This window comes from Gorilla gorilla, chromosome 22 (assembly GCF_029281585.2).
Source record: "Gorilla gorilla gorilla isolate KB3781 chromosome 22, NHGRI_mGorGor1-v2.1_pri, whole genome shotgun sequence".
Lineage (NCBI taxonomy): Eukaryota > Metazoa > Chordata > Mammalia > Primates > Hominidae > Gorilla > Gorilla gorilla.
Genome location: NC_073246.2, coordinates 39,341,956 through 39,369,874, shown reverse-complemented (window position 1 = coordinate 39,369,874; position 27,919 = coordinate 39,341,956). Strand labels below are relative to the sequence as shown.

At 38.9% G+C, this 27,919-nt stretch overlaps 1 protein-coding gene across 12 annotated transcripts in view; it reads right to left on the bottom strand.

Moving 5' to 3' along the window:
- Positions 1–27,919, bottom strand: part of DYRK1A (dual specificity tyrosine phosphorylation regulated kinase 1A) — a 149,463-nt gene that overhangs the window by 36,859 nt on the left and 84,685 nt on the right. For 8 of the 12 annotated variants that reach the window (XM_055374016.2, XM_055374018.2, XM_063702755.1 and 5 more), the window contains 2 exons: positions 5,478–5,674; positions 54–173 (listed from right to left, as the gene is read on the bottom strand). In XM_055374016.2, the coding sequence (XP_055229991.1) occupies positions 54–173; positions 5,478–5,674 (317 nt within the window). Of the gene's footprint in view, positions 1–53; positions 174–5,477; positions 5,675–10,097; positions 10,222–17,368; positions 17,390–27,919 lie in introns of those variants that run through there. The other 4 variants (XM_031005157.3, XM_055374017.2, XM_063702758.1 and 1 more) reach the window with 3 other exon arrangements.

Sequence of the window (27,919 nt, the reverse complement as noted above, 5' to 3'; positions counted from 1 at the left end):
TTTCTCAATGACGTATTGCAAGATAGATGTTATTATAACAAATCAAGTCTTACCTCATTAATATGCTTGTATGTTTTGATCAAGTCAACAGAAAGTTTTCTCAGGGGAGCAGTTGCTGGGTCACGGAAGGTTTGGGGCATCCGCCTCTGTAACATGACAATATCAGGCATCACCTTAAATAGACAGAAAAGACTAGCACTTTAACTATAAGATATAAATTCCCTCTTCTGTAACCTGCATGTATCTACTTTTTTAAAGACAGCTACATTAGATGATTATACATTCTCTCTCAAAGTTCCCTTTCATGTGGATTCCAATAAAGACAACCACTAGAACAAATACATGAAATTAGAGGATAATATGCCCAGCTGCCTGAGGCTTTGATCCTATTCCGCCAAATTTAAAGTGGTAGAAATACAGACATACGCCAGTCTAGGAGACACACAGGATGCTGCCCACGAGGGCTTCTCTACCACACAATTAGCCCAAAGAAAATTTTTTTCTGAATTATTCCTAAAACCTGACCAGGTTCACAACTAGCAGACAAAGATAAACCCAGCCCTCAGAGGCAACTTTCAGCTTCCTTAACATAGGATTTCAGGACCCAGCTGGCACCAAAAAAGGAGGCTGGCAGCAGAGCACCATTCCCTCCAACTGCTCCTAATAAGAATAAATTCAGCTCCTAATGTCTCCAGACCCTGCTGCCCTCTGACAAATATCTGCCCCTAACCAAGGCTTGCCCTCACAGTTCCCTTCCCTGATCCCAACTCATGGCTCTCGACACCATCTGACAGGCAATGAGGGGTTCCACCGTGAGCATCCTGCTAGACCGTTTCCACAGCAATTACAACAGATGATAGAGCAGGGGCATGCACCCCCTCTATACACACACCCCAGGAGTGCTGTGGCTAGCGTCAATGATCCTGGATTGCTGTCCGAGTGCCACTGCTCCAGCAAGTGTCATGCCTCAGTCAAAGGATTCCCAATGGGGGTTCTTGCAATCAACAGATCCTCAAAACCAATTATTTCCATCAAGGTGGTCACAGCCATTCCCCCTGGCCCATCTTTGTGTTCCTGCCAAACTCTTCTGGACATTTGTGCTGGGAAATGAGCCAGAAGACCCTGACACAACATCTCTCCAAGGACACTCGGGTCAATCGGAGGGGCAGAGTGACAGTAAACACATCATACTAAGACCTCGCAAAAATGTGTGGAGTCATGGTATAATTGTTAACCTAACCCACACCAAAAAAGAGAAGAGGGGAGGTTTGTACCAGTGGACAGAACAGGAAAAATCACCATCCATGTGGTCCGAAAAAGACAGAATTGTTACAGCATTTTACGTGCTGTAAATCATGAACTTTACTACGTGCACTTTATCATGAACCAGCATTAACACTGGTTTCTTCTGCATGTATACTCAAACTCTAAAAAGTTGTTACCCAGAGGGCAAATTCACCCATTTACTGAAATAACACTATCTCTTCTCAAGGTCCTGTGCTTCTTAATTCCAAATAAGGTTGAAGGGGGGGAAAAACCCTTGGTGATTATAACTATTTGTCTGACAAAAATCATCAGAATTAAGAAGATGATCTGAATTATTTAATTTTTCAAATAGATAGTCTTACTTTTCTAAACAGTAGCTAATGCTAAGTTCACAGAATATTTTTATACTATTCCTTAAGGACTTAATGCATAAATTAATATGGGTAATAAATGTCAGTTTTTCCGTGAATGAATGTTGTAAGCATTTAGGGTGATGAAAGGTTTCCCTTAAATGTCTTTTCTTTTTTAATTTAAGTTCCCAGCATTGTTTTCATGCAGGTAGTTTATTCAGTAAGCCCCTTTCTTGGGCTGGTGGAGTGCAGCCTAAATGTGAGGTTTCACAAAATCTGAATCAGTGCAATGCTTCATTGCCGCTATAATAAAAGTTGACAGGAAGTATAAGTCATTGGTAGAGTCAACCAAATAACTTAATAATAAAGTAACAATAACAGTAGCAGGTATTTACTGAACAACATGTTTTTAGCATGCATATTTTTACAAGCCTTCCATGCAATCCCCTCAACAATCTCAAGGGAGATAAATACCATCCCTGTGACCATTTTACACATGAGAAACCAGATTCTCCAATGTTAAAGAACTTGACTTAGGTCCCAGAGCCAGTTAAAGAACAGGAAAATCACCATCCGGGTGGTCCGAAATATTATCGTAGTGCAGCTACTCTAATATTGTAGCTGAAAATGTCCATGCCTAACCCCAGGCTCTTAACAAGGACACTCTTGCCAGGAGCTCCCTATCAATGTTACGCCTCTAGTCTACCCTCTTAGCAGTCATTTTTAGGCTATTTGTTGAGCAAAGTAATTGAGGTATGCCTAAAATAAGCAAAGGCATTTATTAAAATTAGTTACATCAAAAAACTGTGAATGTCTTTAAGTTTTTAACTTGCCCATTTACAATTCCACTGGTATTTCAAACATCTGAAAAAAGAATCAGTGACTACATTCAGGAGTAATGATGCTCACTCAAAAACACCAAAATCACACACAATCAAAAAAAAAAATTTCAAATATACAGTACATATACAAAATAGGATATAAACATGAGTTACATGATCAAATTTCTGCACTCAATATGAGTGTGTGCTGTGTGCTTAGCACTTCACAAAATGTTGCTAATCTTTTCCACAACTGGTCATACTCTGCCTACAAGGCCAAGCTGTTTATATTTCGTGCTTCAAACAACATCCTGCATTGAGATGCTCAAAATACATGGAAAGAACAAATAAATGTCTACAAAGCAAGTAATACTCCCTATGCTTTCATTGTGATTTCATATTAACCAAATTTTTCTTTGGGAACATTGTGATGCCATTAGTACATATCCAGAATTAGAAAGCAGCTTTTCCAAATACCTACTTATACATCTATACTAACACTCAAGGCCAGCCCTAAGCATCTGACACTTTCTCTACTTCCTGCTTCTGCTAGCCAAAGTCAAGAGAATGTACAGTAATAGAGCAAGCTCCCTTCTACCTTCTACAGCAAAAAGTTAAGTCCATGGTGTTCAGAGAACCCAGGAGCTCACCAAGCTGCAGGAATGACCCCTTTTGCAAGGCAAGTAACCTAATAAAAGGGAAGTTGAGGTGACCTCCTCCTGCTGCCTCAGCTATCTGCCTCCAGGAGCTAGAAACAGCATGCCCTCAATGCTCACATCTCTTGCTCCTTTTACTTCACCCAGATTACAAACCTCCTGCTTAGATCAGTTATAAGAGCTAAAACAATAATTAACTTTTGTCCTGAAAAGATTCTTTAGTATAAGCTCTAGGACTCCTTTCAAAAACTGTTTTCCATTATAATACCTATTTCATTTTATTTATATTTACCTCCTGTTTTCCTATATAATGAAGAATCAGAAACACTGTATTCTGCCTTTCTTGTTATTTTGAGAGCATTAATAAAGCTGAATAGCATCTATAACACACATCCAGGGTACTAGAATTTAAGAACTATGAAAGATATTGTGAAAACTAGAATAGCCCAGAGAGTCAGCATTCCAAACATCAGTCATCCTCTTCTACACCTACTTTCGCTCTATTTCTCTTTTAAAAGACATCTGATAGGATGATTAACAAGAAACAATGAAAATTAAATAATGAAATTACAGTAAGTTTATAGCTAAAAGGTACTTTGTATGTGTTGGGGGTTCCAGTCGGAGGTGCCAATTTGACACCCAAGGAACAGATATGAAGGGTACAAATAACCTAACTCAAATCCTACAACCAGATCATGAGCCGGCCAAGACCTTGAAGCCAGGTCCTATGACTAGACTATGCCACTTAATACGCAGCCTACACTTTAGTTACAGGAAAGGGATCCTCTAATATGACTCCCTTATTAGGCCCAGAAATTTTTGGATTTTGGCAGAAATATTTGGCTGAGTATTATTACTTTAAAGATAGTCTTTTTACATCACACAAATCTTTGAAAGTATTTCATAGCTTAGAAATAGTAAGTGAAATATCTCTTATTTTATATGATCCAAATACACATAAGACGTTAGTTGGATATAAAAATAGGGGCTTTGCTAATTAAATTATTTACTAAAATAATATAATGATAAAAATGACTTTAAAGGACTGGAAGTTTTCCTAGCCCACTGTAGACACCAGAGGTTAGACCTGAAAGAGCACTGTATCTAAGAAGAAGGAAGCCCAGGCTGGACCCCACAGTCTCCTGCTCACACACGGAAAAGTCACAAATGGGAGCGCAGTCCTTTCAGCTGTGAAACACATTAACAACAGCACTCTGCCTGACAGGCTGCTTTTGAACAAGCGGGAAAATTAATCTGAATCAACTTGGTTTCCTCAAAGTGCAAATGGATCATCGTGTTATTATTATTAGATTTCCAGGCAGTTTTCTTCTGGTACACAATTAAACACTTCCTAAACTTGGACATTCTGAACAACTGTCCCAATTCTCAAACACGCAACTAAACCGAAATGAACTCACTACATAAAATCTTAAGTCCTGCCAAAATTCATCTTATAATAACTATTTAACTGTGAATGTGAACATGTTATATATTTTAAACATTATGTCAGCCTACTAGCAAAATTTTATTACAAACATGTTTTAATATAAACAAGACACCAGGAAAAGACATACTTTTAAATCTCCCAACTCTTTTATCCTCACACAATATATTAAAAGACCTAAACAAAAGAATGGCAAACCAAATTTCTAAGTCCATGGAAAAGCAGCCATTTCCAGTGCTCATCACACATCAAATATCCATGGGGCAAGAAACTTTCACACAACTACAGCTATTAAGTCTCCCAAACCAAAACTCAACGTAGACGGTGCAGTTAATTTAGAAAGATATTAAAAATACATACACATACGTATATATGCATGTGTATGTGTGTGTGAGTACCAAGAGTTCAGCACGTATTCTATTTACACCATTCACTTCATAGAAAAATGGTGAATAGCCTGTCTGAATATTAGAATAAATAGCACGGTTAATTTGCATATATCTCTTTTGAATTTTAGGGAGTTTTGTATTTATTTTTACAAATGTCTAGAAAGGTAGTTTAAAATAACACAAAATTGGTTCTGTAAGTTTGCTGTAATGGAATCTGACTTGCTTTCCTGTAACGGTTTTAACTTAGCCACCTTTCCATAAAAATAAGCTTTTTCTTTAAGATCCTTTAATATTCTTCAGAAATAACTTTTCCCCTTTCTATTACAGAATGAGAGACTGTGGTTATGTTTGAGTGTTTAAGTGAAATACAAGTAAAAATTAAAAAAAAAAAATTTAATGCAAACTTCTTAACATCATGTTTTCCCAATCCATAATCCCACGTTGCATGTAAAACTGAAAGCCATTAAAGCATTTTGCCTACTTAGTATTTCAACATTTTTAAGGATTAAACTGCCATTTCAATAGTCATTTCCGATACTCCATGAACTTACCTGGTTAGTTAGAGGTTGCTGAATCTGGTCAGAATATGATAAGGCAGAAACCTGTTGGTCACTTATGTTTGGCTGGCGACGGTCACTGTACTGATGTGAATGGGGCATCTGTCCAGCCATCTGAAGGCCAGCAGCATGGAATGAAAATGACGGTGCAAGCCGAACAGATGAAGGTTTGCATGCTGAAGTCTCTCCTCCTACAAGAAGATAAGTGAGGTTCAAAGGAAATATTCATATCCTAATGTTTGTATCATTTGACATATCTAATGGCTCCTTAAATAAGAACTTTAGGATATTCAATATTAAAAAACTTTTCTAACTACAAACAGGTATATGTTACACAACACAACAGTTATGTTTTTAATGGTATAAAAGATCCATAGTGATTAAAATGAATATAAACTTGTATTGAGAAAATCTTCAGAAAATCTTTTTTGTAAAGCAACAGCAACAACCTTTAAGACTTACTTTCACCTACGAGATTTTCATAAATTAAGAACCATAATACAAGTTAAATAAGTAATCTTTTAATTATTGAGGGACTTCTCCAACAGACCAGCTCCTCACAAACCAACTCAAAGGAACATTTCTGAGATGCTATTTTGCACCTGCTGCCAGGTTTACGGCAAACAACATCGCCAGCATCCCCCAAACCAGGTGAAACCTTATGGTGCTCTACAATGACACAGGCAATCAAAGGTTGGATATAAAAACAGGAAAACAAACATAAAACACAGAACTAAACTTCTCAACCCAAGGTCGCTGGATTTCTCTGCACCTTTCAAACAGTCCTAAGGGAATCTAGACCTGGCAAGCTCACCACAAAGAAAGAATAGCCAATAATTATCCCACGGGTAGGATGAACCATGATCATGATATCCGTGGTGGAAATGAAAAATTAACACTTTGGTCCATAAAAGTAATGGTATCTAATAAAAGGTAATTCTTTAAGAAAAGGATAAAAAAAAGATTTTTCTTAAATTCAGCCAAATTTGTAATCACAGACTAAAGCCTAAAACCTTGGTCAAGAAGAATGACTAGATTCAAAATACTTGTGCCTGTCCTCCTGAATGAACCAGCTAACAGCCACAACACAACCGACCATACCGCTCAGTAGCAACATACTTCCGACTTCTACCATTTTCAAGACACACAATAATGGTGGTCCAACAGTGAAGGGCACAGACTCTCAGCCAGGTTGCTGGGGTTGGAGATCCCAGCGCTACCAGTGACCAGCTGTATGGCCATGCATACCTAACATCCTGATAATGATAATAATACCTACCTGAAAAGGTTGTTATGAAGGTTTAGTGCTTTAATACATACAACATACTCAGAACAGCTCTGGCAATTAATAAATGGCCCAAGGTTATCTGCAAGTACTGTAGAGTAATGCACAGTCAATGTGCAGTAAAGGCTCATGGGGCCAGTGCCCATCTTGTGGAGCATACCATCTCTACCTGAATGTGGCACACACTCTGCAAAACAAAGAGAACAAAGCTCCCCAAACATAAGTTCCACCTCTACTTTCCACCACAGGGAATGACACCATTTCCTACGCAGTCAACGAGAATCAACACTCTGGCAGTCATGTTAGAGTTCTTCCCTCACAGCTGCCCAATCTTGCTCATTCCCTCTCCTAACAGAATACTCAAACACAACCTTTTCATCTACATCACCACATATATCACTTAAGATTACCAAAACAGATTCCTAATAGCTGTCTTTATTCTATTTTCAATTCTGGATCTACTCAATAACATGGCTAAAGTGACCTTTCTAAAATACAAATCTCAAGTCCTCCACCCCTGCTGAAGCTGGAATGTCAACTGCCCCTAGCATTGCTTTCAGACTTTAGATTCTCTTCTGTCTCTCTCCATGACAGTGAGGTCCTTAACTTTCCCAATCTACATGATTAATAATGTTTATTAAATAAGTAAAAGGATAGTACAACTGTGGTGAAAGATGGCCAACTTTTCTAAACATTTCATCATTCATAGTCAAAAATACATTCATTCGATTCAATTCTGTAGAACAACCTTGTTCACTTTTTAAAAGAACTTCTACAAACTTACACTAAGGCAATAATCAATGATGTGCACAAAGATGCCAAGCATGTTTATCCTGGTGTTTGTCTGTAAAAGCAAAACATTGAACATCTAAATTCAAATACTGGGGGTGATGAGGGCTTTTAAACCTGAACATTAAAAAGAAAAAGGTAGGAAGGAATATAAATAAAAAGAATTGAGGTCCTTAATATATAAAAAGTTCTTATAAACAGTAAAAGACTAAGGCTGTGACTGGCAAATTTCTTAATCATTCAAAGCCTTAGATTCCCTATCTATGAAGCAGAGGCATTACTATACTGACCCTATTCCTTGTTACAAACTTTAAATGAGATACCACCAACAGGCACACAGAATGAAACCTGTGACACACACCAAACACTTTTTATAAAAATGTTAGCTTCTGTTTTTATTATCTATGTCACTGTTATATACTATGTTTAAACTTATTCAGTGCAATATTGTAGAAAAGAGTATAAAAATCATTAGCACAAAGCTTAAATTACTATCATAAAATCAATCTGTGTCACAAAACGGGGAAAAAATGGCCAGCATCCCAGAAACCCACCACACCACTCTATGAACCTTTCTAACCAACACCTCCTTCCTCTTCCTTAAAAGTTACTACTATCCTGACCTCCAAAACCCGATTTGTTTTTATTTATTTTTGAGACAGAGTCTCGCTCTGTCACCCAGGCTGGAGTGCAGTGGCACAATCTCGGCTCACTGCAAGCTCCGCCTCCCGGGTTCACGCCATTCTCCTGCCTCAGCCTCCCGAGTAGCTGGGACTACAGGTGCCCACCACCACGCTGGCTAATTTTTTGTATTTTTAGTAGAGACAGGGTTTCACCATGTTAGCCAGGATGGTCTCGATCTCCTGACCTCGTGATCCACCCACCTCAGCCTCCCAAAGTGCTGGGATTACAGGTGTGATGTTTTCATATAAGCAGGTGATACAGTTTGGATCTGTGTCCCTGCCTAATTCTCATGTCAAATTGTAATCCCCAATATGGGAGGAGGGCCCTGGTAGGAGGTTATTGGATTATGAGGGTGGTTTCTAATGGTTTAGCACCATCCCCCTTAGTGCTATCCTCGTGATAAGAGTTCTCACGAAAAAAGGCTGTTTAAAACTGTGTGGCACCTCCCCCTTTTGCCTGACTTTGCAGGCTATGTAAGACATGCCTGCTTCTCCAACGCCTTCTGCCATGATTCAAAGTTTTCCTGAGGCCTCCCCAGAGGCTTTCATGCTTCCTGTACAGCCTGAAGAAAGAACCGTGAGCCAACTAAACCTCATTTCTTTATAAATTGCCCAGTCTCAGGTATTTATTTATTGCAGGGCAAGTACAAACTAATGTAATAGAGTAGAATTGTTTACTTCATCTTATGCCTATAAACTGCAGTTTGTCCATTACCTTGCTTTACAATAATATGGACAAATGATAATTTATCCATTCCACTACTGACCAACACCTGGATTATTTCCAGTTTGGGGCTACTATGAACACTGCCACTTGTAAGCTTCTTGTTATGCATCGTTTGGTATACACAGAGATGCTGTCCTGTTGTTTTTCTGGTCTTTTTTTGTTCCAATCAATTTATCCACTAGCAGTTTATGAAAAATTCTCACGCTCCACTCCTTCACTATGGCATGCAATCATCAGTCTAATTTCAGCCATTATGCTAAGTGTATTTGTGCTGTGGTACTCCAGTGTGGTTTTAATTTGCATTTTCCTAGTGACTCTGAGCATTTTTGCATGTCTATTGGCCACTTATACATCACATCGTGAAATGTACATTCAGGTTGCTTTTCTATTTTTTCTACTGAATTGTAAGCCCATTTCTTACAAATTTCTAGGATTTTTAAAAATCCATATTCTGAATATGAGCGAGCCCCTATTGGTTACAGGCAGCTTGCCTTGTCACTCTCTTAATGGTATACTTTGATGAATAAAAGTTCTTAATTTTATCAACTTTTGCTTTACAATTAGTACTATACTTTTGGAATCTAAGAAATTTTTCCTTATATCAAAGTCATGAAAAAAATCTATTACCTTCTAAACACTGGGCTTTCTCTCTCACATCTAAATGCAAAATCCATTTGCATTTGACTTCTGTGTAAAATAGGAATCAAGTTTCATTTCCCCCACCAAATTAACATCCAATTGATCCTTAACCAATTATTTAAAAGACAAACACTCTCCACTGCTCTGTAACCCCATCTTTATCATAAATCACATTTCCCTTTATGCTTGGATCTAGTTTTGGACTGCCTATTCTGTTCTACTGGATACAGACTTACCTACCTAGGTCTCTGTTCAAGAACTGGACACTACCTAAATTACAATAGCTTTAAAAATTTTAAGATCCAACAGGAAATTCTGTTCTTCTTCAAGAATGTTTTGGCAGGCCAGGCGCAGGGGCTCATGCCTGTAATCGCAGGGCTTTGGGAGGCCGAGGCAGGAATCATTTGAGCCCGAGAGTCTGAGACCAGCCTGGGAAACACACCACCACCTCATCTCTAAGAAAAAAAAAAGCCAGGCATGGTGACGCACACCTGTAGTTCCAGTTACTCAGGAGGCTCGGGTGGGAGGACTGCCTGAGCCCAAGATTTCAAGGCCGCAGTGAGCTATGATTGTGCCACTGTATGTGCTCCAGCCTGGGTAACAGAGACCTCACCTCTAAAAGAAAAAAAAAAGTAAGTAAGTTTGGCTATTCCATGTAAGTTCCTGATTCACCCCATCAAATCCACCAAAACAAACCCATGTTGGGATGCTGAAATTGAAATTGCATTGATCTCTATAGAACGGTGGTGCCCAACAGAATTTTCTGCAATGATGGATTTACCTGTATCAGTAATGTAGCAAATAGCCACATGTGGCTAGTGAGCATCTGAACAATTTTATTTTTCCTTTCCAATCCTTATTCTTTCCCTTGCCTTATTCTACTTGCTGGGACCTTTAGTACAGTGATGATTTAAAAAGGAGGTAACAGACACTACTCTCACATATTCTCAATCTTGGAAATACAGCTTTCTTAGAAAGAAAGCTTTCAACATTTCTCCAGTATTATGGTTGCTGCAGGTTTTTAACAGATACTATTCCTAGATTAACAAAGTTTCCTTCTACTGCTAGTTTTCTAAGACCTTTTCCTCATGAATAGATGCTGACTTTTATTAAATGCTCTTTCTGTATCTACTGAAATGAGACGACCTTTCTGATTTACTCTGTTAATGTGGTGAATGACGCTGATTGATTTTTGAAATGATAAACGACTTTCCTTGAGCCAAGCATGGTGGTTCCCACCAGTAATCCCAGCAATCTGGAGGCCAAGGTGGGAAAATCACTTGAGCCCAGGAGTTCAAGACCAGCCTAGACAACATAGTGAGACCCCATCTCTACAAAAAAATTAAAACATTAGTAGGGTGTGGTGGCACATGCCTATGGTCCCAGTTACTCAGGAGGCTGAGGTGAGAGGATCACCTGGGCCCAGGAGGAGGAGGGTGCAGTGAGCCATGATTGCACCACTTGCACCTCTAGCCCAGGGCAAGATCCTGTGAAAACAAACAAAAAAAAATTTTCCATTTCTGGAATGCGATTTGGTCATTATTTTACGTGTGTGTGGTAGATTCACTGTTGAAACCTTCTGGACCAGGAGTTTTGCCTGTGGGTAGTTTCCGTTTTTTTGTTTGTTTTTTTTTTTTTTCTTTTGTAAATCCCAAGACTTCAAAACTAGTGGGTAGCTCTTTCCACTAAGGATCATGTTTAATAGGACTATTCAGATTTTCTATTTTCTGCTGTGTCTGTTAAGTTGTAGTTTTCTAATAGTATAACTTCATCTAAATTTCAAATGGACTGACATCAAGTTTTTATAATATCTTCTCATAAGCTTTTGTGATATCCTCTTCACCTCAACATTGGTTAATGAGGTCTTCTCTTTCTTCATGGTCAGCCTCATCAAAGGTTTAATTTTACTAAGTATGCTGTCTTATATAGGTTTTTTTTTTTAATTTTGGTCTCATCTTGTTCTATCAGTTACCAACAACAATGTATTAAAAATCTCCTACTTAAAGTGTTATACTGGATAATACAAATTCAGGGTTGTTATGCCTTCCTGATGAATAATACCTTTTATCATCATAAACTGCCCTCTTTATTTCTAGTAAAGCTTTTTGCTTTATCTGTTATCAGTCTGACTACACCAAGCCTTCTCTGCATCAATTTTTGTATGGTATGTCTTTTGTCCATCTTTTTACCTTTACCTTCTTCTGTTTCCTTGTATTTTAGGTTTATCTCTTGTAAAGAGTATGTGGTTGAGCTGTATCTATAAATGAACACTAACAATCTATTTGTTCCAACTGTTTTATGTTCCTTTTCCTTTCTTACCTTTTGCTAGAATTTTTTATATCATCTCCCCATATTTTTATTTTTTAGTTACCTTATATATTACAATATTACGAAAGATTATGCATCCTTGACTAATCAAAATCTAATTACTCCCTGAACTCATACACTATGTTGATTTCTGTTTTAATTCTGTTGCTCTCTCATCCATACACATGTGTGTGTATATCTACTGTATTCACAAGACATCCAAATGACCATCCAGCATGGATAGAATCAGACTGAAAGATGCATCTGGAAGGAAAGACGGGTAATTCTGTGACATCCAGATAGCTATGAAAGAATTACAAAGAAACAGGTAGTTCCCTTGATTACTGCTGTTATCACTACCCTCCTGAAATACTTGTTTCATTTTTTGAATCTAGATTGAGTGAATTATATGCATTAAATTCAACAAGCACTTAGGGGCTGCATCAGCACTGTCTTGCGGAGGTGACAATGCCATTCATAATCTGTAAGAGCACTTCTTGGACTTTAATGTGCCTGCAAATTGTTTTTGAATCTTTTTAAAAATGACGGTTCTGATTCAGTAGAGCTTGAAAGTCAACATTGCCTTTTTTTTTCTGAGACAGAGTCTTGCTCTGTTACCCAGGCTGGAGGGCAGTGGTGCACTCTTGGCTCACTGCCACCTTTGTCTCCTAGGGTCAAGCAATTCTCCTGCCTCAGCCTCCCAACTAGCTGGGATTACAGGCACCCGCTACCACCCGTAGCTAATTTTTGTATTTTTAGTAGAGACAGAGTTTCACCATGTTGGCCAAGCTGGTCTTGAACTCCTGACCTCAGGTGATCCACTCACTTTGGCCTCCCAAAGTGCTAGGATAACAGGCGTGAGCCACCATGCCTGGCCAAGGGTCAACATTTCTAACAAGTCATCAGATGATGCCAATACTATTTTGAAAAGCATTGGTCACCTTAATAAAAGAAAGCTGTTCTCCAACTAATTCAAGTAGTGGACAATCCAAAAATAAGTTATAGTCTATCTAAACAATACACTAGAGGGTTTTTTTTCCCCAATAGATTTACTTTTCTAGTTATAAAGTTGAAACTTTTTTTAGGGAGAATAATATACATTTCCATGCATAACGGTGATATGCTAGGTGACGAAGAATCTGATGTTCTTTTTGGAATTTGCTGTGGGTGATCTGAATGTGAATTAGCAAGAAAAAACTTTTTCACTTCTGGTACCTTTTTAGCTATGTATTATAACACCTATCATAACTAGTTAGTGACATTATCAGTTATTTAGTGAAAGTGAAGAAAGATTAAGCCACCAGTACAGGGGGACTGCTGGTAAACATGGTATATAAATGAGGTGTGCTTGCCACATGCTCATTGTCTCCTTTCTTAACCCGACTGCTGTGTATGAAATTCAGAATAAACCTAAGTTTAATTTCCTCCTGCAACACCAAAAAGTATTTAAGTTATCCATTCATTCATTCATTCCTTTCCTACGATAAGATTCCAAGGGGACAAAACTAATATGCGTATTTCTAGTTAACCTGATTTCATAATTAAGCAAATTACCCATGTTTTTACTCTTAAGTTTCTATCTTCCTAAAATTTTAATGCAAATGTTAATGAAAAAAATGACTCAGTTCATCCTGTAACAGGGATGATCATATAAAGTATTATGCGGAACCATATGAAACTGCTGATAGATTTCTGACTACCTTTGGCTTACAAAAACAGTAATTTCATATGGTTCAACCTACTATCTACCGTATTATATAATCTTTATTCAACTCAGTATAATAATATCTTAGCTTAAGAATGTATCACAATACATGTTTTAACATCAGATAATGTTATAATTTAATGATGAACTTAACAAATAATTCAAAGCTATCTAAAATCATCATTTGGAGTGCAGTTCCAAAGTATTTTCAACTGCTGTCAAACAGTATGGAAAGCATGTTGGAGAAAATCATGCATGTGGAGTTCTGTCTTTACGTGCTTCTGAACTGTATGGATCATTTTTACCATGAGCATGTTTCTGTAACTTTGCTAAACTTGGGAAAAATTCAATATTTTACTAAAAGAAAAATGAAGCAGCTTTCTTACTTCAGCCACGTTACTATGTTCTAGTAAGGAACTATAATAACTAGAGACCATATTACCAGTATGGATCAGCACTGATTCTACAGAGAAATATTTCATAAACAACACATCTCAAAGACTGGGACATAAGATTCAAAAAGATAGTGGTAAACACAGAGGAAACAGCAAATACAAAAAGCATGAGAAAAGACCCTAAGTTTAAAAACAAAAAAGTAAAAATAACAAGTATCAGAAGCCATTATCTCTGATACATAACCCACACGTAGCTCTACTTGTAGATCTGAATGTTATTCTTACCTAACCTGAATTTCTTTGTTAGTAATGTGTTAACAGGGGACCATTCCTGTGACAGTATTAATTGATAGTAGATTTTAAAGAGAAACAGTTAAATCAAAGAACAATATTAAAGAACAAAAAGTAAATGAAAATAATTTAATTAAAACTATAGCATCTAAATGTGGAAACTTATGAGGCTGAGGTTCTAAGACAGAATCCACTAAGAAATGAGGAGGGCAACCAAGCTTATGTGGGCAAAAACCCACGAGGACCCTAGCAACAAGGCACATCCAAAATGAATTGCACCTCTAATGATGGCCAGAAATAAAGGCACATGATTAAGAGGGTAAGTGAACGAAAGTCCATGAGTAAGCTTTGTTCACGATTTTATCATCAGCACCAAGAACAGTGCCTGGCACATGGCCTGCATTCAATAAATATCTGTGCAATAAATGAATGAACTGAATCCATCAGGAATATTTAGACTGTGAAGAAATCACTGAGAGAGGGAGGGAGGGGACTGCACGGGAAGTAAGGATGAACGTAGTATTTTTTAAATGAGGGGTTCTTGAATCAAAAGCAGAGAAAAGTCTTATAGCACAGGCTACAGGCTATTGCTCAGTCAACTGCTCTTACTCATTTTTATATCCCAAGCACACAGTGCAGTGCCTGGCTCCACAGAAGGTGTTAAATAAATATATATTAAAGTGAAAGTAAGCAATGACTGTGACTATGCAAAAAGTCTAATGATAAGGACTATTTAGTAACAGTGATCCAATAAGAACAAATGAACTGATTTCTTATTACCCTCTAGTGGCCAATATGTGTTACTACGGGACACACACACACACACACACACACACACACACACACACACACACACACACACACACACACACACACACACACACACACACACACACACACACACACACACACGTCAATGTTACTACAGAATGCATAAACACACACACACACATGCACACACCAGCTTGTCAACCCACTAGCCAAAAGAGCATACTCAATTATCTAGAAACACAATGAAATTGCTCATGTAAGACATAAATAAAATCTCAGGTTTTTCAGCATGAAAGATTAACTGAATCTATATGTTAAAATTGTTAGTAACAGTGGGTTATGGATAAAAACATGTTACCCTTAGAAATTTGTATTATCAGATTTCCACTTCTGACCTTTGTAGAGTACCTGGTACCAGACTCCCTCATTCATCATAAACAATTAAAGAACTAGTCAAAACATACGAAATAACCGTTTTCAAACACTGGACAACAGGTAGTGCAGAATTGTGATGACTGAAAAAAGAAATCACTCTTGGTGAGCCCTACAATCACCTTGGTTTCCTATCTAGAGGCACTTTCCAGGGTACAGTATAGGAAGGGGGAGCCCAAACAGAACACAGCAATCTCACTGTGCTGCAGAGACAGAAGGAAGAGTTCAAGGCCACTGAATTGGCTGGAATTTGTGCAGCAGGTAACAAAAAGAGAAGGAGCTCCATCAATCCGTACATAGGGTTCTCCTTGACTCTTTGGCCAAATGCTAAGCTGCACAAGCACTGGGAGAAGGACCATGAAGCCAGGCACAAAACAACTACCAGGGAACTGTGAACTGAATAACTACTAGAATTCACACAAGACTGTAAGACATTGAGTGTTCAAACAGGCTACAGTGGAGAAACCCACAGACATTCAACAGAGACCCCAGAAAATCCACATTTAGGGCTAGGGCTAATCCGGCCCTACAGTAAAGGCTGGCCCCTGTTCTAACAGAGACTGAAACAAACCTCAAAGGATCAAGATGGTCTGCAAGTGAATTAACAGCCTGCCAGGACGACATTCAACACTCTTTAAAGAGAACAACAAAATCCAAACACTCACGGGCCAGCATTTCCTCATCCCCATAGCCAGCCAATTCACTAGGCACGGCAAGAAGCAAGAAAATGTGGCCTGTATTCGGGAGGAAAAAATCCATTTAAGACTCAGAAATGACAGAGTGAAATTAGCAGACCAAAACCACTATTATGAATGTTTTAAAATATAAAGGAAAACATGGACAAAATAAGGGAATAGTGAATCTTAATAGAGAAATAGAATCTATGAAAAGGAACTAAATGGAAATTCTAAAAATGAGAAACAAAATAACTCAAATGAAAAATTCACTGAACGGACCTAATAGCAGTTCAGACACCGCAGAAGAAAAGATAAGTGAATGGAAAAACAAAGCAATATAAATTAACCAAACTGAAAACAAGTTAAAAAAAAAAAAAAAAAAAGGGAAAAAGTCACACAAAAATCACACTGAGGCAACTCAACCAAACTGCTGAAAACCAATGATGAAGAAAAAAATTGTAAAAGCAGCCAGAGACAAAAACACCTGTTTCCATACAGGGGAGTCACCACTTTCTCACCAGAAACCACGCACACCGCCAGAAGAAAATAAAACATCTTTAAATGATGAAAATAAAAAAGACCTTTAACCTACAAATCTATATCCGGTGAGAACACCCTTCAAAAACGAAGGCAAAATACTTTTTCAGACCCATGAAAGTGAAAGAATTTGTCAACAGTAGATCCGCCATCAAAAAATGTTCACACAAGTTCACAGAAGGAAAATGATTCCAGACAGAAACTGAGATTCACACAAAGGAATAAAGAGCACCAGAAATGTAAATATGTATGTAGATAAATATAAAATACATTTTTTCTTAATATTTTTGAAAGCCAACTGACTGTTCAAAGCAAAAATAACACTGTGGAGTTTATAACATATAAATAAAACAATCACAGCACAAAGGACAGGAGAAATAAATATAAGTATTTGGTTGGTGTAAAAGTAGTTGTGGTTTAGCCATTTTATTATAACTTAGATAATTTAAATAAATGTATAACTTAAATAAAATGAAATACTACCTATATTTGAAAATCAAAAATAATCTTAAAACTTTAATATGCAGATGTGTGCTTTTCATTCATTCTGTATTTAACAAGCACGTATCATTTTTTAGGAACTGTACTATCCTCAACAACTAAATAACAGAAAATCTTACTTAACCCTACAGTAAAAGGGCCCTTACCACTCTTGATTTCAAAAGGTAAGCCAAATTCTTACAGCTGAAATAGGAGGCCAAGGATTTATTTTTGGTAATACCATCTGGAAGACAGAAAAGATTAAAATAGTAATCCAACATATAGCTGCTGGATTCCATAAATTATCATATTGTACACAGGATAACATATAATATGGGTAAATTTATATTTTCCCTAATATCCTAAAGTTATAAAATATTTTAAATAATAAGAATGAATAAAGCAGATAATACCACCTAGTACTAAGTTATTGGCAGTCATGAAAATTCCAGGTAGAGAAATAGTTTTTCTTGTAGTGCCCATAAATTTTAAATTAATAATCAGTAATGAAACCTATTTAAATTAAAATTCTTCCCTACTTAGTACAAAACAAGGTATTGAGCAGTCTTTGAGCCCTTAATTAAATCTAGGAATGAGTGTAGGGAAGTTTGGAAACAAAAGACAGGTAAACAAAGACACGCAATGTCTCAAGACAAAGTCTGGAGGTGAAATTAAACCTTTTTAGACAAGTCCAACCACTTAATGAAAAGAATGAAGACCGGTGGTTCTCTAACTTTGACTGGAGGCTAGTGGCTAACAGTGGATTAGAAGCCAAAGTCTCCCTCCTAGCGCAGTAACATTTCTGAGATGTGAACGCCACAAGACTCCCCCGCCCCTTTTGTTCGCTACTGCCTCCCTATGGCTTAAAACAGCAGAAGCTCTCTAAGTATCTGCTGCCTGACTTAATAATACAAAAAGAGCACAGACAAATCAATCTGCCATTAGGAGATTTTTAAAATGTCAACAGGAAACAAAAGATTCTTAACATGTTGCAATAAATAAAACATACAATCTGCCGAATTTTAGGTATTAACTGACAATTGATTTTAAATGACTGCAAAAAAAAAAATCTTTTGAAACATTAATACTTTACCGAAAAAAAAAAAATCCATGCTAAAGAAACCAACAAATCTAACACAGCAACTGAAATAATGGTCGCTTATACAAAATACTCACAAACATGTTTAAGTTTGAGCAAATGCAATTTAAAAAGTTTATCTTCATGACTATGGCTGCAGGATCCTTCCTGACTTAATTGGCACTTGACCTAATGCTCCCAAATATTTATGAATATATATATTTTTAATTTGCATACAAGTATTCTCAAGCCCACTCACTCCAGTCCTTTGCGGGAAAAAAACCAAACTTATTTCTGATCGAAGTTTAATTTTAGATGACTCACTGGACAGCCCTGCAGAGACACAGAGAAGAATGCCTTTTAGGCTAGCAGAATCCATATAACAACGCAAGAAACAACAAACCAGATGACAGCTGCTGAAGCAGCCCTGTCAGGCAGTATCATGTCTCAATACGAAAACAGAACGTTACATAGAAATCAGAATTTCAATTACATAAATTTCTTCCTAGCAGGGTATTAGAATAGCATTATTTATTCAGCAGGTAACTAATCAGTCTAAACTGAGAACATGCCCCCTAAATAATTAAATAAACAAAATCTACCACCGTGAGACAGAAAGTACTTTCAAAAATCTACAAGATCTACATAGGACAGTGATGATTACTCCATCAGGCATCCAGGTTAGTAGCCCTCAAGAAAATGAGCAAATATTTGGGGTCCTAATTAGACTGCTTATATAAATGCTAACCACTTATTTAATTAAAGGATTCATACTTTCACTGCAGTCATTCAGCCTTCAGTAAGTTTAACTTTCATAAATACATAAAGATTTCACAAGTTTTACAAAAATGGCTCAAGTCATTCCAACTGACACTACAGTGATTATAACAGAGGAACTAATTCTTTCAAGCAAGCTAATAAAATGACTGTCCATCAAAGATGGTAAGCCAGATCCTGAGAGTCCAGGGTCTTTTAAGAGAAAAATGACAGTGACCACAGCTTAAGGTTATCAGACAGTCTTGATTTCAAAGCTGTCCTTCATACTATTATAATAGTTGTCAGACGGTGTATCCTTATTTATGGCTTAGCAAATAGCAGAGAGCATCAGAAACAGTCCTCCACACACAAAACAGTGAACTGCCAGCCTGACGTGCAGTAATGTCACACGGCAAGCGCATTCAGTGACTGCCACTTCCCACTCTCAGTCAGGAGATGAGGTCTTCTCTTCCTTCCTCCCAGGTCAGAGACATCTGTAGGATAGTTAAGGAGAGCAGGGGAAGAGCCTGGACATGGTAACCACAAGCCTCCAGCTGCTCAAAATGCCCTTTATGAAGCCCCATGGACCTCGGCCTGCTCTCTATATCTCACATTCCTCTGCGGCGTGCAAAGTTAGCATATTCATTTACAAAACAGGTAAAACGAGAAATACCTTTGAAAGTTCAGCTTGCTCTACAGAAGACAGACATTAGGCTGGGACTTAGGCATCCCCTTTTGCTTGCCTTGGCCCCAGCATCAGTGTGGGGCATGGCAACAAATAAGCCGGTCTTCTTACACGTGAAATAAGAGTATTCATCATCACCCTCTACCATGTAAACCCAAAGTACTCCTCTCCCTTGTACAATGCCTTGGGTTTGAAACGTTACACACAGAGTTGCCAGGGGACAGGAAATGTGCCTCAAAGACGATCTGGAGCCTCTGTTTAGAGCTTAAAAGAAATGTTTTAATAAATGGTGGTTAAAGTTCAACTTAGTTCATTTTTTTCAAAATCAAAAAGATAGTGAAATACTAGTTACGTAAAATTTTTAAAATATAATACATATGTATATGTACACACACGCGCGCGCGCGCGCACACACACACACACACACACACACACACACACACACACAGTAAATTACCCAGATGCCCTCCCCTACCGCCCCCTTGACCATAACTTCGTCTAGCGTGCCTACAGGCATATTACAGCTGTCTTCCAAGAAACCCGTAAGTACAAAAAGAGGGGGAACGGCACAACACATCTAAATGCTGTAATACTATGAAGCCATTCAAAAGTTGAAAGGTGCCTGCTTAGCTGCTTTCCTCTCTAGAGGAGCAGGGTCAGAACACACAGAGGCGGCCAGGAATACAACACAGGCAGAAGGTTACCTACCACGGCCTCAGACCTTCAGCTATGCCATAACCAAGCCATTTTAAGAAGTGTCTGAAGATGTTACTAAGTTTCAGGCACATAACGTTTCTTTGGAAAGAAAGTTGCCTTCCCTGATCTTTACCTCTGTCTTCTTCTAAAGCAGGCACAGCAACAGCAGTCAAGGGGGAAAAAAATTAACTTTTTCCTTCTCCCATTCCAGGGAGAAAAGGGGAGAAGCATACACATAGAGGACTTGCTCTTTTTTAGTTCTAGCTAAACAGCTGTTAAACATACAAGATATTTTTAAGTCTAGTTAAGTACTTGGTACCTATATTGAATTGCAGCATAATACTTAAAATTATCCAATGAGGCAATCATTTGGCTTTGTGATTCTAATTAAAACACTGATTATTTACAGAAATTTTCCATTTAAAAATACCCAAAAGGCAAAATATTCATCTGACCAGAGACGCTTTAAAAGTTACACACAAAAGGCCAGGCGCGGGGGCACATGCCTGTAATCCCAGCACTTTGGGAGGCCGAGGCAGGCGGATCACTTGAGGCGAGGAGTTCGAGACCAGACTGGTCAACATGGCGAAACCCCACCTCTACTAAAAACACACACACAGACAATTAGGCGATCATGGTGGTACACGCCTGTGGTCTCAGCTAGGGAGGCTGAGGCAGGAGAATAGCTTGAACCCGGGAGGTGGAGGTTGCAGTGAGCCGAGTCCGTGCCCCTGCACTCCAGCCTGGGCAACAGAGTGAGACTCTGTCTTGCGGGGGGGAATATAAAAATTAGCCAGGTGTGGTGGCATGCATCTGTAGTCCCAGCTACTCCGGAGTCTCAGACAAGAGAGTCACCTGAACCCGGGAGTCAGTTTGCAGTGAGCCAGGATCGTGCTACTGCACTCCACCCTGAGCAACAGAGCGAGATTCTGTCTCTACTAAATAAATAAATAAATAAATAAATAAGTAAATTTTCTTTTTACCTCTCAAGCAAATTTTCCAAACCAGAAAGTATTCTCAATAATGATAGTATGGATAAAGCAGGTTTCTATGACCCTTTATTACAGAATCTGTGAGTTTTTCACAATTAAAAAGCAATAAAAAGTGTGACAACATTCACTGAACTCTTATTCTGTGCCAACTTGTTCCGGTATGCCCTTACACCCACAAAAGCCCTATGCATAAGGTGGCATTATTCCAGCATGTATTGCATTGTACACAGAAAGAGGTCAAGCACTCCACCACGGCCCTAAGCATGGTGGCTGAGGTGGGAAGGCCAAAGGTAGGTGGGCCCGCGCCCTTTTCCACTCTGAACCATGCCTCCAAGATAGGAGGGGTGGGAAAGTGCTCAAGACACATTAGAAACTCCCCATAAAAGACAAGATTGTTGAACACCTGCAAGTGAATAAAGATAAACTGATCTCAGAGGGGAAAAAGACGCAGGGTTAGGAAACAGCACCCTGCTCGAGGACGTTCTTTCCAAACAGCCTGCTCATCACCCGTGTAAACTGGCAAACGGGTGGCTGGGCCAAAAGAGAGAGGAATTAAGTAAGAAGTCCAGGAAAAATGAACTTCACATCAAATTTTAGAGCACGGTAGCCATGAATCTTGTGAATAGCTCCCAAAAATGTCCTGTGGAAGACAACTAGAAAGCATTCTACAATCAGGCACCCACCTCCACCTGCAGCCTCCTGTGTTGTTCTCATGGGGCGCCTCTGGGCTCCAGCTCCTCCAAGGCACCTCCACACTCTCTCAAGTACACTCTTCACTCTTCCCCAAACATGATTCCCTTACTGCTCTGCCTAACTCCCACTTCTCTTTCAAGTAGCAGCTTAAACGTCACCTCATATTTGGCTGGAAAATAGAATATAGACAGAGGGGTAAGTTAAGGCTAGAAAGGCAGGCTGGGTCAACAGAATGGCAAGCTAAAACATGGGATTTTCTAAAACAGCCTAAGAGGGTGCCAGATAAAAGTGTGCAAGGAGTGGCACAACTCCAGTTTCATCTTTAGCTATAGCAATTAACACCATAAGGAGTCTGGATCCAATTTTGCCATTTACTAGCTAGCTACCAACTTCTGTGTCGCTTTGGGCAAATCAATTAAATCCATACCTCCCTTTCCATCTGCAGAATGGGTTTATAACAGTACTTAAACCTCAAGGTATTAAGAACAGTAAAGAGTTAATGTTTAAAATGGTACCTGGCAAATGGCAAATGCTAAATGATAGAACGAATGTGTAAGGTGGACTGGAACCAGGAGGAACCACAAATAGAGATCTATCAGTTGCTTACTGCACCAGCCCAAGCACGGGACGGTGAGAGCCTTTAAGGAGGGAAATGTCAGCAAAAGAAAGGAAGGAGATGCATGAAGAGACACTTTGAGAGCAGACTGACAGGACTTCAAAACCTGTTTCAATATGGACGACAGATAAGAGACAGCTGGATTCAAGAATGACTTAGCGGTTCCAAGCCATGGTGACTTGGAAAAAAGAGGTGACTTAAAAAGTCAGAAAAAGGAATTAAATTAGTTGATAATGTCTCCGTAAATGTACCATCATTTAAAATTTAAAGACTGCTTCTTGATTTATATCAGCAGTTTCCATCTTATTAAACATATGACATTTAAAATTCTATTGAAAATAGTAAGAAAAAAGGGTACAAAATAAAAGGAAAGAAAAGGGTGTGGCTGAGAAAATTAAAACTGGCACAAGGAGCAAGTCCAGGGTTCTGGTCCCAGCTCTAAGGTTAACTCCATAACACTGGAAAAAACATGTCATCTGTCCAAAGAGCCCAGCCCCTCACACACAGGGGTAGAATCACTGTGTAGTTAAGACCTCTTCAAAATATATACACCACTCTCTCCCTCCCCCATCTCCCAAGAATTGTCCTGGGAGCCTGTTTTTTGCCAGAATGTAACCTAACCTGCTCAAATATGCTGGGGCACGAAAAAAAAAAAAAAGGTGACCACCCCTGAATAACCATCTCTACAATCACTACCGGCTTTGACATTATCACATCTGGCTGAGCACAGCACACTCAGGAATATAAAGCTGTCCCAAAAGCAAAGAGATAAGACCAATCTCACTTATCAAAATCTCAGTCTGGATAAGGTGCCCTTCTCAATATAGTGGAAAGCCTACTCCATCTTTAACATCAGCATCTTTGTCGTCATTAAATCCTGTTTAAGTCATCTGGTTTTCCACAGCACATAATCTTAACTTCTAAGTTGTTTTAGATACAACACTTACTGAATCCCTGTAAAATACTATAACTGGATATTTTATCTCAAGTAACAATGAGATAAAATTTTTTAACATCAGAAAGGTGGTGTTTTCCATTAACCCAATAGGTATATTAATTATTTTCACTTACAACAATACTTTTTAAAATGATTTTTTGAAAGATTTAGAATATCATTACCTGAAAATGTGAGGTCATAACCTAAAAAATCCGTTACATTTCATTGCTTCACTTTTTAGACTCATTCCATCAAGTGACCTCCATAAGCATCCAAAACTACTATTGACAGAGGTTGCTCCATGTCTGTGTGTCAACCTCATATAAGACTTTGTTACTCAAAGTAATGGAGATCAGGTGCGGTGGCTTACACTTACAATCCGGCACTTTGGGAGGCTGAGGCAGAAGGATGGTTTGAGCCCAGGAGTTAAAAGACCAACCTGAGCAACACAGAGAGATCCCATCTCTACAAAAACGTTAAAAATCAGCCGGGCATGGTAGCGCACGCCTATAGTCCCAGCTATCTGGCAGGCTGAGGTAGGAGAATCGTTTGAGCCCAGGAGGTCGAGGCTGCAGTGAGCTGTGATCACACTACTGCACTACAGCCTGGGCAACACAGTGAGACCTTGTCTCAAAAAAAAAAAAAGGAGACTACATCTCCTAATATGAAAGACTATGTAGGAGATTGAGGACTCGAGTATGTAAAGACTGAGAGACAACTGTGGGGAAAATAACCTTATTTTATATTGACTGCAAAATATATAATTTATAAAATTCCAAATATAATAATGCTAAAAATCAGATTCAGTAAGTCAATTTTTAGTATAGAAAGTACTTATTTTTGTAGCTGAGTGATACCAAAGTAAAGATGTTGAGATACACCAATAAGACTTTTCCTATTTTGTACGTAAAAAAAAGGCTTTTATTTTCCTTTCTTTTGTTAAGTCACTAGGGAAACACCTTAAGACTTTAAAAATGACCCTCAACTAACCAGCACCTAAAATGTGGGGAAGGAAGAGTTATAATACATTTCAATGAGAAGTTTATGCCAAACAAACTGGAGTTGAGTCTCTTAAAATGTAACTGAAGATTATCCTTCAGGGAAGTAACTAGCAAGGCATCTCTCCTCCCATCTACCTGGCTGCAGACCCCTGGACCAAACACCTGCTCGGGCTTTCCTCCATCAGTCACGTGCTGACTTCTGTTATCTCCGCCTCTCTCTCTCCTAGCTTTGTCTTAAACATAAAAATATGCTCCTGCCTCACTGTGAGAACAAAACCCTTCCTCGATTCTACAATCAACCTTTAACAACCAACTCATCTTCCTCTCCTTCATTCATTCAACAAACATCTCCTGAGCCCCTACTATATTCTAGACTTGCACCGTCCAATGCAGTCAACAATAGTCATATGTGGCTACTGAATACTTGAAATGTAGCTACAAAGAATTAAGATGTGCTATAAATGGAAAAAACAAGATTAAGGACTTAGCAACATAAAATGTAAAATACCTCAATATTTTTTTTATTATAAATTGAAATAATAGGTTTTGGAAACACCAGGTAAATTAAAATATATTTTAAGTTCAATTTTACTGTTGCTTTGTACTTTTTTCTTTTTAAAGAGACAGGGTCTCTCCCTCATCGCCCAGGCTGGAGTGCAATGGTGCAAGCATAGCTCACTGCAGCCTTGGAACTCCTGGCCTCAAGCAGTCCACCTGCCTTGCCCTCCCAAAATGCTGGGATTATAGGCATAAGCCACCACTCCAGGCCTCTTTTTACTTTTTTAAAAATGTGGCTCCTAGAAAAATTTAAATTACCTAAGTGGCTTACATTTCTATTGGCAGTGCTGTTCCAGACAACGCTCTTAACATTAAAGGCAAAAATGCAAAAATTATGGGCCAAATCTCAGGCCTCCTGGAGTTTGTATTTTGCTGGGCACAGAAGAATCCTCAAGCAAAAAAAAAAAAAAAAAAAAAAAAAACAAAAAAACAGGGGAGTGTGAGATCAGAAAATGATGTGTTCTGAAGAAAAGAGCGCAGGGAAAAGAGGGACTAGTGTGGGTGGGATTCCTCTCCCTGCTCCCCTTCCCTTCCCCTCCCCATCTCCTATGACAGGGAAGGCAAATAGGTTTCCTCTCCAGTACAAACTCAAATAGATTGGCAGTGGCTGTCTGGAGCACTCACTGCTATAGAAAAGATTCCAAAGCTAACTCAAGCCTCAGCTGGAAAGCACGGCATGCTATATTTAACTGTGTCTGCACAGGCTGGGGAGCAGGCAGTAGCGCCAAGTTTGACCCAGTTCTATAAACGGCATCTCCACCCATCCATCCACTCAAGCTAGAAACCTCAATCTTATTCGCTCTCTTACTTCCACCTCCCCACCCCCTTTACCTCAACCCCCCTCAATCTAACTACATTCTGTGACTTTGGCCTCTGGAATGTCTCATGAATCCAGCTGCTTATTTCCACGCTCTGTCAAGCTCTTAATCCAGAAAGGGGCCAGGGGAATCCCCTACAATAACTGCTCCTTATCCAGGCTCCATGCCCTCCCTCAGTGTATTCCCCCTACTGCTGTCAAAGTTCATGTCCACAACAACAACAAAAAGGCTCAAAATCATCGATACTTCACAATACTTTAAATACCCAGAGTACCCAGGTTAAGTGTTTATACCTCTCGTCTTATTTCCCACCATTTCTCTCCATCCTGTCCCCTCCATGACATCCTTTCCCTTAACTGCACCGACCTTCTCACCATTCTTCAATGGTGCTCTTCAGCAGCTCTTCACTCTTCTCTTCAGCAACTCTTCTCTCCAACTAGCATGCTATCCCCGCCCTCCTATTTTCTCCTCCTAGAAGTCTTCAACTCAAACTTTAAGACCCAGGATCAAATGTCATGCTAAGAAACGTTCTCAGAATCTACAGGGAACTGGTCCCCTACTCCATTCTTCCCTCAGAACACTTACCTGTCACCTAACCATGAGGATATGTTCTAAGAAATTCACTGCCAGGCGATTTCACGGTTGTGAGAACATCACTAAGTATACACTGCACACCCACGCTAGACGGTGGAGCCTACCGCACACCCACACTAGACGGTGGAGCCTACTGCATGCCCACGCTAGACGGTGGAGCCTACTGCACGCCCACACTAGACGGTGGAGCCTACTGCATGCCCACGCTAGACGGTGGAGCCTGCTGCTCTTAGGTTGCAAACCTGTTCAGCCGTGCTGAATAATGAGGGCAACTGTAACCCTCATTATTTGTGCTATAGGCATGGAAAAGGTACAATAAAAATATGATATAAAAGATCACTTGTGTGGGCGTTTACAGGAATGGAGCTTGCAGGACTGGAAGTTGCAATGGGTGGGGGAGGGATGGAGGGATGGAGGGAGGGAGGGATGGAGGGACGGAGAGGAAGAGAGATGGGTGAATGAATGCAAAGGCCTAGGACATTAAACCGTCTACTACGGTCGACTTTATAGACATTGTACATTTAAGCTACACTAATTTATTTTAAAACTTGTTTTCTTCAGTAATAAATTAACTAGCCTACTTTATATAACTTTTTAATCTTTTTTTAACTTTTGGATTCTTTTGTAATAACAGCTTAAAACACTGCACAACTGTACAAAAATGTTTTCTTTACATTCTTATTCTGTAAGCTTTCATTTTTTTAACTTTTTACTTTTTAAACATTTTTCTCAAAAATTAAGATACACATACACGTAAGCCAAGACCTCCTTGGGTAAGGATCCCAAGACATCACTAGGTGATAGGATTTTTGTAGCTTCATTACCGTCTTAGGGGAATACTGTCGTATATGCAGTCCAACATTGACTGAAATGTTATTTGGTGCATGACTGTATTCTGCTCTTATCTCAACACAACAAGCATGCTGACTGCTAAAGCCATCAGCATGCTCTCACAATTAGTGCTTTGGAGGGAAGTACTGGTCTTATTTATTTTTGTATTCTCATAACAACAAGGCAAAGGCTTAAAGGAAACACTAAACGAATGAGTGAAAGAAGCGGAGTGTGGTCCCTGAATCCCCTACTCCAACACTCTGCCCAGGCTGGCCTGGGAACTCTCACAAGCTCCTACACCCCTGCCCAAGGCTAGAGTATCTGAGCACTTCACCCTAACTGTATCAGAATGATTTCTCTGCTGACTCACCCAAATACAGGAAGGCAAGGGTGTGATAATTCTTTTGTGTCGGCACATAAAAGGCACTTACTAAATATTTATTCAATGAGTGAGTAAATGAAC